This window comes from Rattus norvegicus, chromosome 19 (assembly GCF_021556685.1).
Source record: "Rattus norvegicus strain SHRSP/BbbUtx chromosome 19, alternate assembly SHRSP_T2T, whole genome shotgun sequence".
Taxonomy (NCBI): domain Eukaryota; kingdom Metazoa; phylum Chordata; class Mammalia; order Rodentia; family Muridae; genus Rattus; species Rattus norvegicus.
The window spans coordinates 65,640,187-65,652,858 of record NC_141552.1 but is presented as its reverse complement, the minus strand read 5'-3'; the positions used below and the strand labels follow the sequence as shown (position 1 = coordinate 65,652,858).

The 12,672-nt window shown below is 53.7% G+C and overlaps 1 protein-coding gene across 1 annotated transcript; it reads left to right on the top strand.

Annotated features, from left to right (window-relative positions):
* The first annotated feature begins 5,606 nt into the window (after positions 1-5,606).
* On the top strand, positions 5,607-12,322 carry Snai3 (snail family transcriptional repressor 3). Its single transcript, NM_001107439.1, has 3 exons — positions 5,607-5,755; positions 9,720-10,325; positions 11,484-12,322. The coding sequence occupies exons 1-3, from the start codon at positions 5,680-5,682 to the stop codon at positions 11,663-11,665; spliced, it is 864 nt and encodes a 287-aa protein (NP_001100909.1). The 5' UTR covers positions 5,607-5,679; the 3' UTR covers positions 11,666-12,322.
* The last annotated feature ends 350 nt before the right edge of the window (positions 12,323-12,672 follow it).

Genomic DNA, 12,672 nt, shown 5'->3' with positions numbered 1-12,672 from the left:
TTCAAGGCCAGCCTATGCTGCATGGCCAGCCCGGGAGGTCAGCAGGGACTACAGAGAAGACGCTGTCTCAGAACATAAGAAGAAGCTGACAAGTCACTCAGGAGCCAGGCTCATGAGAGCAGCTGCTATGGGTATGTCTACCCACAGAGACCCCTTACTGCCCCGCTGTTCACAGGTGACACCCGTTGGCACGTCTCTGTTGTGATGCTTAACACTTAAGTGGGACATGGCAAGCAAGTCAGGGCCCTCCCCAACTCCCACCTACACACAGGCTGTAACCTAAGAGGAGTTGGTTGCTGGACAAACATACCTTATAAGAGGCAGTCCCCTCCAGACTTCATTTGGGTGTTTCCCATGGCTGGGGCCCTTGCAGGCAGTGTCAGGCTCTGGATCCGCAGTGCTGCAGCAAGGCCGCTCTCTCCATTCATTTCCAGAAGGGGGTCTTCACTGAGCTCTCAGCTACTTCCGAGAGGCTCAGCAGGGCTGGCCTGTGCTCACCCCCTGGCTGCCAGCTCAGCCTACCACTTGTTGGGCAGTTGCTCACTGTCCTGAGCTGAAGTGGTGCTCCTACAGGCCCAGGCCTGTGTTATGACTGACCACAGTGACACAGTCATGTCACATGGAGGGCATGATCTCTGGGTGCCCAGGAAACTCAGGAGGCAGCTCCAAGCCAGTCACAGCAGGCCCTGACCTCAGCAGCAGCCCTGCACTTGGCCTGCTTCCTGAGTTCTCTGTTGCATCCGTGAAGGCCCCAGGGTAACGCCAGTCAGTCTCAAAACTACAGGACCCGAAAACCTGTGGGGGTTGGGGAAAGCGAAGGAGGAATGGAAGGTTGGGAAGCCATTAGTCCACTGTGGTCACGTTGCACATCTTGGCAAGGGGTACAGGGCTGTGGTCTGCTTCCTGGACAGCATAGGCAGTAATAGATCTTTGAGCTCACCAGTTAAGTGTGGACTCATTAGCCCCTGTACACTGTGGTATCTGGTCTCAACCCTCAAGAGGCCTGGGGGATGGGGAGTATACTGGTCTTTGGTCCTTTGTTGGGGATTGTTTACGTACCCTTTATCTCTCCCCACCCCTTTTCACCCCCTAACGCTAGATAGGAGAGAAACAAGGACAGAGGGGAGATACCTGAATCTAGTTTCTTTCCTCTTGTCTCCTCTTTGAGCAGACTTACAAACCTCAGCCAACCCCGTCATCAATCACCAACTCTTGGAGGCCCTAGCATTTATATACACTCTGAAAAGTTCCCAGAGTTCCAAGCGTCTCACACCCTCGAAGGAACTATCTGCAGCTGGCAAAACCAGGCCTCTGCTAGAGCACGGCCAATCATAGCGGCTGTGGATAATCTGAGGCAGCCCACATCCCCACACCTGGGATTAAAACGCAAGCACATTCTTAACAATATTTCTGTGTAATTTGAAGAAATCAAAAGTCCACGATTGCCACTACAGGAAAGGAAGAGCCACACCTAACTGCCCCTGCTGCTGCTGGGAGCAGAAGCAAAAGGGCAGGAAGGGATCGCTTTCCTGTGTCCCACATGACTAGCCACTGTCCTTTTTGAGGACATGGTTCCCACTTCCTGCCCCAGGGAAAGCAGTCCCCCAGTGGAGAGAGCAAAAGGAGGAGGTGTCTCCTTACCATTCTCACACACCTTCCTAGGTGTCCACTATCTTCACAACATCCCACTTCATGATAAAGTTCAGCCCATAGCTTCTCCTTCCCGGCCTGCAGAACTCCTGATTCCTTTGATGCTGTCCACAGAAGCCCTGAGGCTACCATGGGACATGACAGACATCTCCCGTGCCCAGAAGAGCCTACAACCTTCTCAGCTCTGAATCTGGGCTTTGAGGGTCATCACCCGCTCAAGCTGAAGTACCACCTCATTCTTGCCCCCAAATTGGCCTTGTCATCTTCAGGTGACTCTACATCTAGGACTGGCAGGAGAGCCATCAGAGTCAATGAGGATAGGAAACCCAGAACAAGGCAGATGTCAACAGACCCATTTCCAGGTGAGGCAGTCTTAGATCACAAAGCAGCCAACCGTTGCCTTGTATTGTCTGGAGGGGAAAAATAATCTCCCTGGAGACAAGTAGCTGGAATCTGCAATGCTAACTCGTGGCCCCTGAGAGCGAGTATCACACACAGACCTATTACCACATAGTCATTTGTGAAGCTTGCCAGAGGGAGGGACAGGCTGCCCAGGCAGAAAGCATCGTGTCTACAATCATAGAACTCCCGCCCTTAGGCGTGCCTCACCCTCCATAGGCTGCAGATTCAGCAAGCTAAGGGTTTTTGTTTTTCCCCCACCATGGACTACTCTAGGAACAGCAGGAGGCCACCTAGAACTCTATAACTCTCCCTCCCACTCAACCATCCTCCCCCAGCCCATACTACCGTGCCCTACCTCATCTAAGGTGTCAGAAACCTGGGCTGGTGGCAACATGCCTGTAGTTTCAAGTTATGCAACAGCACCGGAAGCTAGCATCCTGCTTCCTAGAAAGCAAGCACCCTTGTCACAGGCTCCTGGACCTTCTTCTTAGGAAAGGGTCATGTGGCCAACCAGAGGCAAAAGCCAGAGCAAGGTGGTCTTCAGCCTTGGGCCTCTGAGGAACTGGCCAGTGATCCCTGGGTCTTAGGGATCTATGTGTTCCCCCCAGCACCAGAACCGACTGTGTGTGATTTTAAGTCTTTAGCACTGTATGCCTCAGAGCCTCACTTCTGAACCAACCAACCAGTGCCTAGCCACACTTCATCCATCCATCACCCTATTCAGCTGCAGGAGGCTTGCCTTCCCAGAATCCTTCACGCAATGTGTGTGGTATGTGGTATCCCCTGCTTAGCGCAGGAATCCCTCCTTTCCCAATTTGAGCTCACGAGGCCTTGTTCCCATCAGAAGAAGGGATTTTGGAGGCCCTATTTCAAGCTCGTATGGGGGGCAGGGTACAGAGTGGAGCCTTCCTACTCAGCTCGCCTGGAAACCAAGGCCGCCTGCAGAGGACCCAGAAACTCAGCTGACGATCTGATGTCAGGAGGAAGTTGAGAAAGGTTTCCTGTATATGAAATACTGGGGCGGGCCAGGCCTGTGTGAGGGACAGTAACACAGTCTGTCCTGTTGGGCCCTGTTCTGCAAGATGTCAGCCCTCTCTGCCCTCTTTGGGAACACTCAAAACACTGGAGAAAAAGGCTTCATCTACACATGATAGGTGTCAAGGCCCAGAGCAGTTCAAGGACTCCCTACAAAGGCCAAAGGCTATTTCCAACTGAAATCGCTTGATAGCAAAAATGTCTTCCATATATCAAAGACCCTCTCCAACGGCCCTTGCTCTCAGTGTCGGCCCAAGGAAGTGGGAAGGTTGACCTACTTCATCCTCATCCTGAGCTTTTCCTCAGGTAAGAGCAGGGGGAAGATAGACTGGTGGAGGCTGTTTGCAGATCACACTTCCCTTAACCAATCCACAGTTCTGGACTTCAGAAACCCTGGGAAACCACAGGGAAGTCTGTGTGCCTGGGAGGGTGAGAGCAGGAGCAGGGACGGCAGTGTGCCCCATGAGCTCTCAGCCATGCGCCGGGAAGCTGAAGGCTGTGATGGGTTCATCCACACGTCTGCTGTGTTTCTACAGGGCAGACGAAGCCTGCTGCTCCAATGTTTTCAGGATATCACCTGTGCAAGCATCATGGGCCTCTGGAATGGCGCACCCCAGAGTGTTTCTCAGGGAGAACACCAGAAACAGGTTTGGAGGCCAGAAGACCAGTATGGAGGTATGTTCAAGCTGCAAGGCAAGGGGACAGGGACCCCCTCGTTGCTGACCACTCAGACCTTAAGCCTCTCTCTGGACTCTCCAACCACCTCTATGCACACCAAGTTCCCATTGCCTTCTCTGTTAGGACGTTAATCAGTGGATTAGAGCCCATTGGAATGGCCTCTTCTTGAATCAGCAACATCGGTCAAGACTGAATTAAATGACACAATTATATACATTGAATAGACACAATCTAACCCATGACACCATCAATTAGCAATATATTAGGGACTAAGGCATAAACAAACTATATCTTCTTCTTCTTGTGGGTGGAACCCCCAGTGAGGTAGCATGTAGAGTTACTTGTTACTGTGGTACAGGGTGAGTGTCTGCCTCGCTTCTGTCACAGCTGCTGTTTCCTTGTGGCCTGCTCCTCCGGTGCCTCTGGGGGTGGCTGAGATCTGCGTGGGGCCCCCCCGAATGAAACCTGTGAGTTGGTTTCCAAACCTGTACTTCTGCTGAAGGAGGTTAATGAGCAGCATAGCACGTAGGCAGCAGACAAGGTGCGGGGATCCAAACAGCTTGTCTCAGCGTCTTTAGGAAAAGTCCTGAAGAGGCTTTTGTTGGCTGGGGCAAGCCCTTCTTCTGTGGGGGGAGGCTTCCTGCTGCAGTGGGCTTAGAATTTTAAACACTAGTCCTGGAGACAAGTACTCCCTCTTCCTGGGGCTGCATGGGATCTGCTGTTTGGAACTGTGAGTCACAGCAGAAGAATGAGTTTGCACAGCAGCAAGGTGAGGGGGTCCAGAGAATCTCCAATTTCCTTCAGGGTAATGGCTTGTAATGGCTTGTGAATGCCGGAAGCCTATTGGCCCTGCCTCAGAGAGATTCCCCTCTGGTATGCCAGATCATCTCTCATTAGGGGTGTTAGGAGACAGGCTACTACACATTGTGTGGGTGGGCAGGAAGGATAAGGCAGGTAGGAGCTGGATCCACTCTGTCTGTGCCTGGGACGGGAGAGGTTACAAAAGGCTACAATTGGTACCTTATAGATCCAAGGAACAGGGGAATGGGCAGCCAGCAGGACTGTCTCCTCAGAGAGCCTTCCCACAGATGCCCTATTTCCACACTCTTACACTGTAACAAACGAGTGCTTGCAGTCACTTCTGACCAGCCAGGAGGGTGAGTTAGTCCCAGTTCTGTTGACCACAGAACTCTCAGAACCTTGGTTTTTCTCCTAGAAACGGAATGACACCAGCTACCGTGCCCTGCAACCGTGAACACGAACGCCAGGGTGACTCAGCCCCCTCCCCCCACTGTCTCCTACGCTGCAGACTCACCTTCTCTTCCCACCTCAGCCCCCACACGCCAAGGAACATGGGGTTAGAGGGTAAAGCTGAGTTCTAGTCACAGGGCCCTGCTACTCAGTCACAGACACACCCAGTCGGTGCTATGTCCACCTACCCCAGAGACTGTCCCACCTGACTCTAAAGTCCTAAACATTCACACGGAGAACCTGACCGGGATGCTTCGGCTCTCCGGGGCATGGATTACAAAGGATGCTGGAGAGGATAGGGCCTAGGCTTATCCAAGCTGGCTGGCCTCTGTCACCCAACCCTGAACTCTGCTCTTTCATCCAGGGCAGGTCGATGGCCAAGCCCCCGCGGGGTCGGTGCGTGACCATGACGCGGGCCAGCCGAGTCCCGTGGGGCAGACACCGCCGACCACGCGGCGGGTTCCCGGCCCGCGCACCTGTCCTGGGCGTGGCTTCGCGGCCCCGCCCCGCCGTGCTCCGCGCTGGTTGGCCGAGGTGGTGCGCTATGCTAATGAGCCTGACCCTTCTCGCACCTGCCGGCTGCGCTGCCCGAGGGCGCCGCCAGACGCTACACTCGGTGTCCCGCCGCAGGCTCTAGACTCTGCCTGCTCTCGGGAGGGGACAATGCCGCGCTCCTTCCTGGTGAAAACGCACTCCAGTCACAGGGTCCCCAACTACGGGAAACTGGAGACACTGAGAGGTAGGGGTTGGCCGGGCCTCCGCCCCCCAGCACTTAATGCTTCGGGGCTCGAGGCTGCTGGGAAGTCCTTGGGAGCTGGGTCCCACCTGGCCCAGGTGAGAGGGGAAGGGGACAGAGTTTTCCATTTCAGCAGGGGATGAGGTTCCCTTCTGGCCTAAGACTGGGGCTCCAAGAGGGATGTGCCTAGGGCAACTAACATCTCTGCTTCTGAAGACTCTGGCATGCCTTGGGCTCCCCACTTGGAAAAGTTTCCAGAGCCCCGAGTCTCCCTAGAGCTCTCCCTGTAGACTGCCAACACTACAGCTTCAGCTAAGCAGACCCCGAGGATCTCTCCGTGCAGGCCTGGAAAGGTCCAAACTTAAAATATGTCCCAGGAGCTGTATACACCCACCCAAAGAAGGCCTCACTGACCACAACGCCAGGAAACTTGTCCTGCCCGCAGATGGTGGCTGGTGAGAAAAGGCAGGACTTCCCCAAAGCATCCTGCCTCGTGGGTGAGCTCACTGATGAAGCAAGCAACCTCTGGTGGTCTTCCCTCTTCCCAGAAGCCCCCTTGCTCGCTCTCTCTCTCCTGGTGCAGCGGCCTCCACGCACAGGCTCGGGCGTCCACCATTCCTGCTAGGCTCAGGGGTTTTAGGTCTGAGCACCTGAGAAGAGAAACCTTAATCTTCAGAGCCAGCCTGCTGCAGTAGGTCAGGACTATCCCCACTCAGGTGGGCAGCTTTTTGGAGACAGACCTACTGGGGGATTGCCCAGTGCCTAGGGACACCTTGAATGTCAGAGCTGAGGCCCGCAACCCTCACACAGTGAATCCCCAGTTGGTGGGAATTCTACAGATCAGCCCCCATCACCTACACTGCCACCAGGGGGTGCTATCTAGGACCCTGCTCTGGCGGGGGTTGGGGTGGTGGTGGTGGTGCATTTTGAATTCAATTTAATGAGTCACCACGGGCAATGTTCTCTTCAGAAGCTACTCAAGTGTGGTGAGACTTTTCGTTCAGCTGGGTGGTGGGTCTCCTTACAGAAAGGGTGGAAAGTTGTACTTACAGTGAGTGGTGTTTTATTTCCCTTCTTGAATGGAGGATGGACTCAATGCTTCACATAAGACTAGCCACACTCACCGTTGAACCATGCCTCTGGCCCTAGGCCATAGTTTTACACGTTTAAAACCTTAGGCTGCACTTCTGCAGCACACGCCAGCTTACCACTTCAATGGGCAAACCGGGTGCCCTGCAGGGCCCTGTTGGGGACAGGAGGTTGCCCAGAGTAGTCTTGGTGGCCTTTAGCATTCCTTCTTGGCTTTCCCAGGCCCCCATGGTTCCAGTGACTCTCTCTTCCTGTTAGGGTGTCACCCTGGAGTATACCTGAGGTGCTGAGATCTGGGGTTCCCTCTCCCTCCCTCTGGGGCCTTAGGGATTCCTTGAGCCACAGGGCATGAGACTCTCATCTCCCCTGAACCAGAGCTTCAGAAATCACAAAAGTGCAAGAGAACATAGGAAAGGCACTTGCAGAAGCCATGGCCGCTCCCCACCTGGCATGAGGTCCCTTTCCCTCTGCCTGTGGAGTGGACAACAGAACCTTGTAGGCAGAAGTGAAGACTTTCCTGCAGACAGGACCTCAGAGAATCTCCCCAAGACGGTGGACACATTCTGTTGTCCAGAACGCTGCTGACAGAGTCTCTTGGCTGTTCTGCTCACTCCTCCTCCAATCCAGAGAATGACATGCTGGCTGGCTAATCAGGAACAACGTGTTGAAGAACTCAGGGAGAAAGTAAAGGAGTTAACTTCCTGGTTCTCCACATCCTCACCAGCGCCTGTCTCTTCTTGCAAGTTCTAGCCATTCTTGCAGTATGACAGGTGCCTTGACGTTGGTTTTTTTTTTTTAAAGAATTATTTATTTCAGGTATAGGATACATTGTAGCTGTCTTCAGACACACCAGAAGAGGGGCATGGAATCCCATAACAGATGGTTGTGAGCCACCATGTGGTTGCTGGGAATTGAACTCAGGACCTCTGGAAGATCAGCTAGTGCTCTTAACCGCTGAGCCATCTCTCCAGCCCTTGACGTTGGTTTTTAATTTGCATTTTCCAGTGTCTAACATTGGGCATTTTCTTGTGAGCACATTGCCCACCTACCTGTAGGTGCTTTTTAAAACGTTAGTCTCTCTCTCTCTCTCTCTCTCTCTCTCTCTCTCTCTCTCTTTTTTTTAACAAAGGGTGTTTTACTGTGCTTTAATTCTGATACTAACAGCGCTGGGGAAGAAATCAACCACTTCCAGGTCATTCGAGGATATGAATTTTATTCATTCATGAGAATCTTACAGACATTTTTACTGTAGGATTTGTTTTTCCCTCGGAGCTGAGGACCAAACCCAGGACCTTGCACTTGCTAGCTCTACCACTGAGCTAAATCCCCAACCCTAACGTTAGTCTTTTTTAATTAGGGAAACTTTATTTTTTGTGAGTGGGTGCAGAGCAGACACATGCATCACAGTGAGAGAGAGAGAGAGAGAGAGAAAGAGAGAGAGAGAGAGAGAGAACGAGAACATGCAGGTAGCTTCCCCTTCATCTTATGGACTGGGGATATAAAGCTCAGGTGGGCAGGCTTGGCTGCAAGCGCTCCACCAGCCAAGCTGTGCTCCTACCCTTTTCCCACCTATTTTTAAATTGTGCCATGAGACTTTTTCCATAGTGGAGCTGTGAACTTTCTTTGTACCTAGGCTAGTTTCTAATCAAACATTTCATTTGGGAATATTCCCTCCCAACCTGTGAACAACCATTTCTACCCAACGCCTTGGCATCAAGGTAGACACAGGGGTAGAGGTCTGTCTCAGCGGGTGTGGAAGAGGAAGCGGATGGAGGGCTGATTGGTGCTTCTGTCTTTGGGAGAACCCGGAATTTGTCTCATATCTGCAGCCTGGTCTCTTGTGTGTGTGTGTGTGTGTCCAGGGGGATGCCAGCAATTTTTTTTTTTGATTAAACACATGAAATTCTGGCCACAAATACAGGAGCCACAGCCAAAGGGGACACAAAGCCAGGACTGGATCTGATGCAGCCACAAGCTGCAGCCACCTGCCTGGCTGGGCGTGTTCGTGCATGAGAACAGGGTAGCAAGTGTGTGCTGTTGAGTGGCCAGGGGTGTGTCCGAGCACAGCACATCATGACACACGCAAGGAGACGCCACAAGGGTGACCCTGCAGTGAGCAGAGGCTGACTGCTCTGTGGGTGGCTGGCTGGTTTTACCAGGTTCTTTTTGTTCTGAGAGCATATGTCTGTGTGGGAGCCCAGGAATGCTAGCTCCAGCTGCTACCCGCTGTCCAGAAGTGAGACTGGGGCTCCTTAGACAAGCTGTCCATACTTAGAGCTAGGAGTCCTGTGAGGAGCTGACTTTTGAGGTCTCCATATGAAGCCCAGGCTGGCTCAGATTTGAAGTCCTCAGACTTAAGACTCCCGAATGCTGGGGTTGGGGATTTAGCTCAGTGGTAGAGCGCTTGCCTAGCAAGTGCAAGGCCCTGGGTTCGGTCCCCAGCTCCAAAAAAAAGAAAAGAAAAAAAAAAAAAAGACTCCCGAATGCTAGGTTTGCAGGTATCTACTCGTGAGCCTGCTCTATGTTTATGTTTGTTTCTGAGCATCGGGGGTCCTGGAAGATGCTTTCCTCATTTTGAACAAGTTCAGGTCACCTTCTAGTGACTGGACTTGTCTAGTTCGTGCATTCTGCAGTCCTTCCCTCCCCTCCCCACCTCTGTGGCCCAGAACAGTGGAGGAAGGTGAGAACTCTGGCTGCTGCACATATGACTGGTTCAGGGTAGGCATCCGTACCTCTGGCTTCCTGCTGGCTGCTGATGTCCCATAAGGCAGGCCAGACTACGGTCAGATAAGTGAACAGAAATTTGAAAGCCTTAGACAAGCTGAGTCTTGGAACCTCACCCCTCACTCTGTGTTGTCTCTCCCCTCTGCCCTTCTAGAAGCTAATGGTTCCTGCTCTGCCTGTGAGGAGCTGGTGGGATCCTGCCACCTGCCAGATAAGGAGGCCTCTTCCAATCCCAGTGACCCTCTGCAGCCTTGGGACAGTACCTCGGCCATTGCCTGCGTCTCCCTGCCTCTTCTGCCCCATCATGGAGAAACTCTGGGAACCTCTGGACCAGAACCCCAGGAAACCAGCTTGGTGGGCCCTCGGGCTGGCCAGGCCCCTAGTGTGACTCTCAAAGACAGCTTCAATCTGCCCCCGGTGTTGGTGCTGCCCACACGATGGCCCCCAATCCTGGGCTCAGACGGAGCTCTAGATGAACACCTCAGGGCTGAGGGAACATCTCGGGTCCCAGGTAGTTTTGAATGCATCCACTGCCATCGGCCATATCAGACTCTGGCTGGCCTGGCCAGGCACCAGCAGCTGCACTGCCACCTGCCGACTGGGTGTGCCTTCACCTGCAGGTACTGTGACAAGGAGTATGCCAGCCTGGGTGCCCTCAAGATGCATATCCGCACCCACACGTTGCCCTGCGTCTGTAAGGTGTGTGGCAAGGCCTTCTCGAGGCCCTGGCTGCTCCAGGGCCACATCCGCACCCATACAGGTAGGAGGGGCAAGGCTGCAATCCCGGGAAAGGATCCAGGTTGGGGGAGGGGCTGGTCTCCTCCTCGGCAGGGTCCTTGCACCTCCTGCAGCTGCTGACACACATCCCCACAGGTAGAGGGCACAGGCATGTCTCCTCAAGGTCCTGAGGTCAGAAACCTGAACTCGAGGCATGGCCAGGCCACATTCTCTGCGAAGGCTTTAGGAAAGATACTTCTTGCCTCTCTGGTCTCCTGGCAGCCGCCCTACTCACTGGGAAATGGCCACATCTGTGTATCTGCCTCTGCCTCTGCTTTCCTAATGCCTTCTCCCCCGTGTGTGTCTCTGCTGTAAGGGGAGGGAGACCCCTGTAAGTCATAGTTAGGATTCACCCAGGTAGCCTCATCTTAACTGTTATCTTTGCAAAGGCCCGATTTCTGCGTAGGGTTGGAAGGGAGCTAAGGAAGCAGGTGTCTCTGAAGGACAACACTGAGAACTGCAGGGCTTCTTCGGAGCCTGTTTGCCCACGTCTGTGGCTTCAGGGCCAGGGAGGTCTGTGAAGGCGGGGAAGCATGGTCACCGTGGAAACTCCCACAAGAAGGGCAGACTCTGGCCTTGGAGAACTGTGACCAGTTAGGGTACAAGTGCCTCTTGCGGGCTGAAGAACCAGACAGACAATTCTCAATGGCCCCCTTCCCTTCCACTTGGGAGGGTTGTCCTGGAAGCCAAGGTCTTTGCAGAAAGATTCTGTCCCAACCCTTGGTGGTGCTGATTGGAGATGGTGCCTGTGTCTAGGAGTATAGCTTACTCCATCCAGTTCGGCCTTCACAGTGGCTCAGTATTACACCTGCCAGTGGCCAGGAAGTGCTAGCAGGGGTGGGGGTTGGGGTAGGGGGGTTTAGGGGGTGGGAGGGCTCCGGCTACTTCTCATGGTCAGAACTGAGCACCTCGGCATTGGCAGAGACATAGCGGCCACACTGCCTTTGCCTCAGAAGATCCTCTGATCCTGCCCTGAGTGACTGTCTGACTGTCCAAAGGGCTCTGACCTTGGGTGCTTGGGCTGTGGTGAGGACAAGGGCAAGTTACTTATTGGCCAATGGTGACATTTCGCCTTTGGCCACCATCTGTGGACTTGTCCTAGCGGTGTCCACTCACCTGACCGCCTTTCTTCCTCCCACAGGTGAGAAGCCTTATACCTGTTCTCACTGCAGCAGGGCCTTTGCTGACCGCTCCAACCTGAGGGCTCATCTGCAGACTCACGCTGGTACCAAGAAGTACAGGTGCGCCTTGTGCCCCAAGGCCTTCTCCCGAATGTCTCTCTTGGTGAGGCACGAGGATGCCGGCTGCTGTCCTGGCCCCTAAGGGGACACAGCAGGGTGGATGGGCCAAGCCTGACAATACTCTCAGTGGTGCTGTCACCCAGGACAGGGCCCAGATCACTGTTGCTTGTGTCCTGCCAGAGCAAAGCCCAGTGGGGCCTTCGGGCAGCTTTCCCTGAGGCCTGTGTTCAGAGGAGACTTATCACCACAAGTCTCACCAAAATAAGAACCAACTGTTCCCGTTTTCAGTTCTGCCTGTCTGCTGGACCTGTTTCAAAAAGGAGCATCTATTGGGAAATAGCTAACATTGGGCAAAAACCACCATGACGCCAATGAACCTGGCCACCTGGGTGCCTTTGTGTGCAACTTGAAATGACGGTTTTTACTTGAGAGCACAGTGTGTGTATAACCTTGAAAAACACAGCTACCTCTCAGCCAGTCTCAGTACCTTTACCTTGGGGTTGGAGACACATTTCCTCCTGCCCCTTATGTACACATATGTGTGTATATACACAAGTACACATACACCCTGGCTCCTCCCCATAAGATGAGGCAGGGCCAGGGGGGATTGGGTTGAAGCCAGGTACCACCTCACCTGTCCTCAGCACTTGTTGTCCAGCTTGGAGCTGGCCTCGATGGCTGGTTAACGTCTCAGGAGAGCAGCTGTGGGTAATAAAGAACCTCCACACTCAGGCCTCCTGTCTTGAGTCTTTACCAAGCCCCTGGATCTATGGAGGAGGCAGAATTCTCCAGGGGCAACAGGATTGGGGATGACTTGGGCCCTCCTGGGCACGGAGCAGACAGGAGACAGAGGGCATTGTGTCAGAGCATCTCAGGTGAGCCTGTGGCCTTTGAGGGAAGAGAAGCTGCATGCAGTGACTTGGTGGACTGTTGCCAGGGCTATACCAGCAGCAGGGTTAAGGGTCCATGAAGGATGCTTGGTTGGGACCAAGGTTGAGAACTGGTAGGGTGGCTATGGCAGCTGAGTAGCGTCCCAAGCCAGCAGAGAGCAGGGCTTGGTTCTTCCAGTAGATCTCACTGACTGGAGTT

What these genes read in the sequence shown, in the direction of transcription:
- Snai3 (NM_001107439.1), top strand. Translation starts at nt 5,680, where the DNA reads ATGCCGCGCTCCTTCCTGGTGAAAACGCACTCCAGTCACAGGGTCCCC. An exon ending in GAAACTGGAGACACTGAGAG is followed by an intron (nt 5,756 to 9,719) that starts GTAGGGGTTGGC and finishes CTGCCCTTCTAG; the next exon opens with AAGCTAATGGTTCCTGCTCT. An exon ending in CCACATCCGCACCCATACAG is followed by an intron (nt 10,326 to 11,483) that starts GTAGGAGGGGCA and finishes TTCCTCCCACAG; the next exon opens with GTGAGAAGCCTTATACCTGT.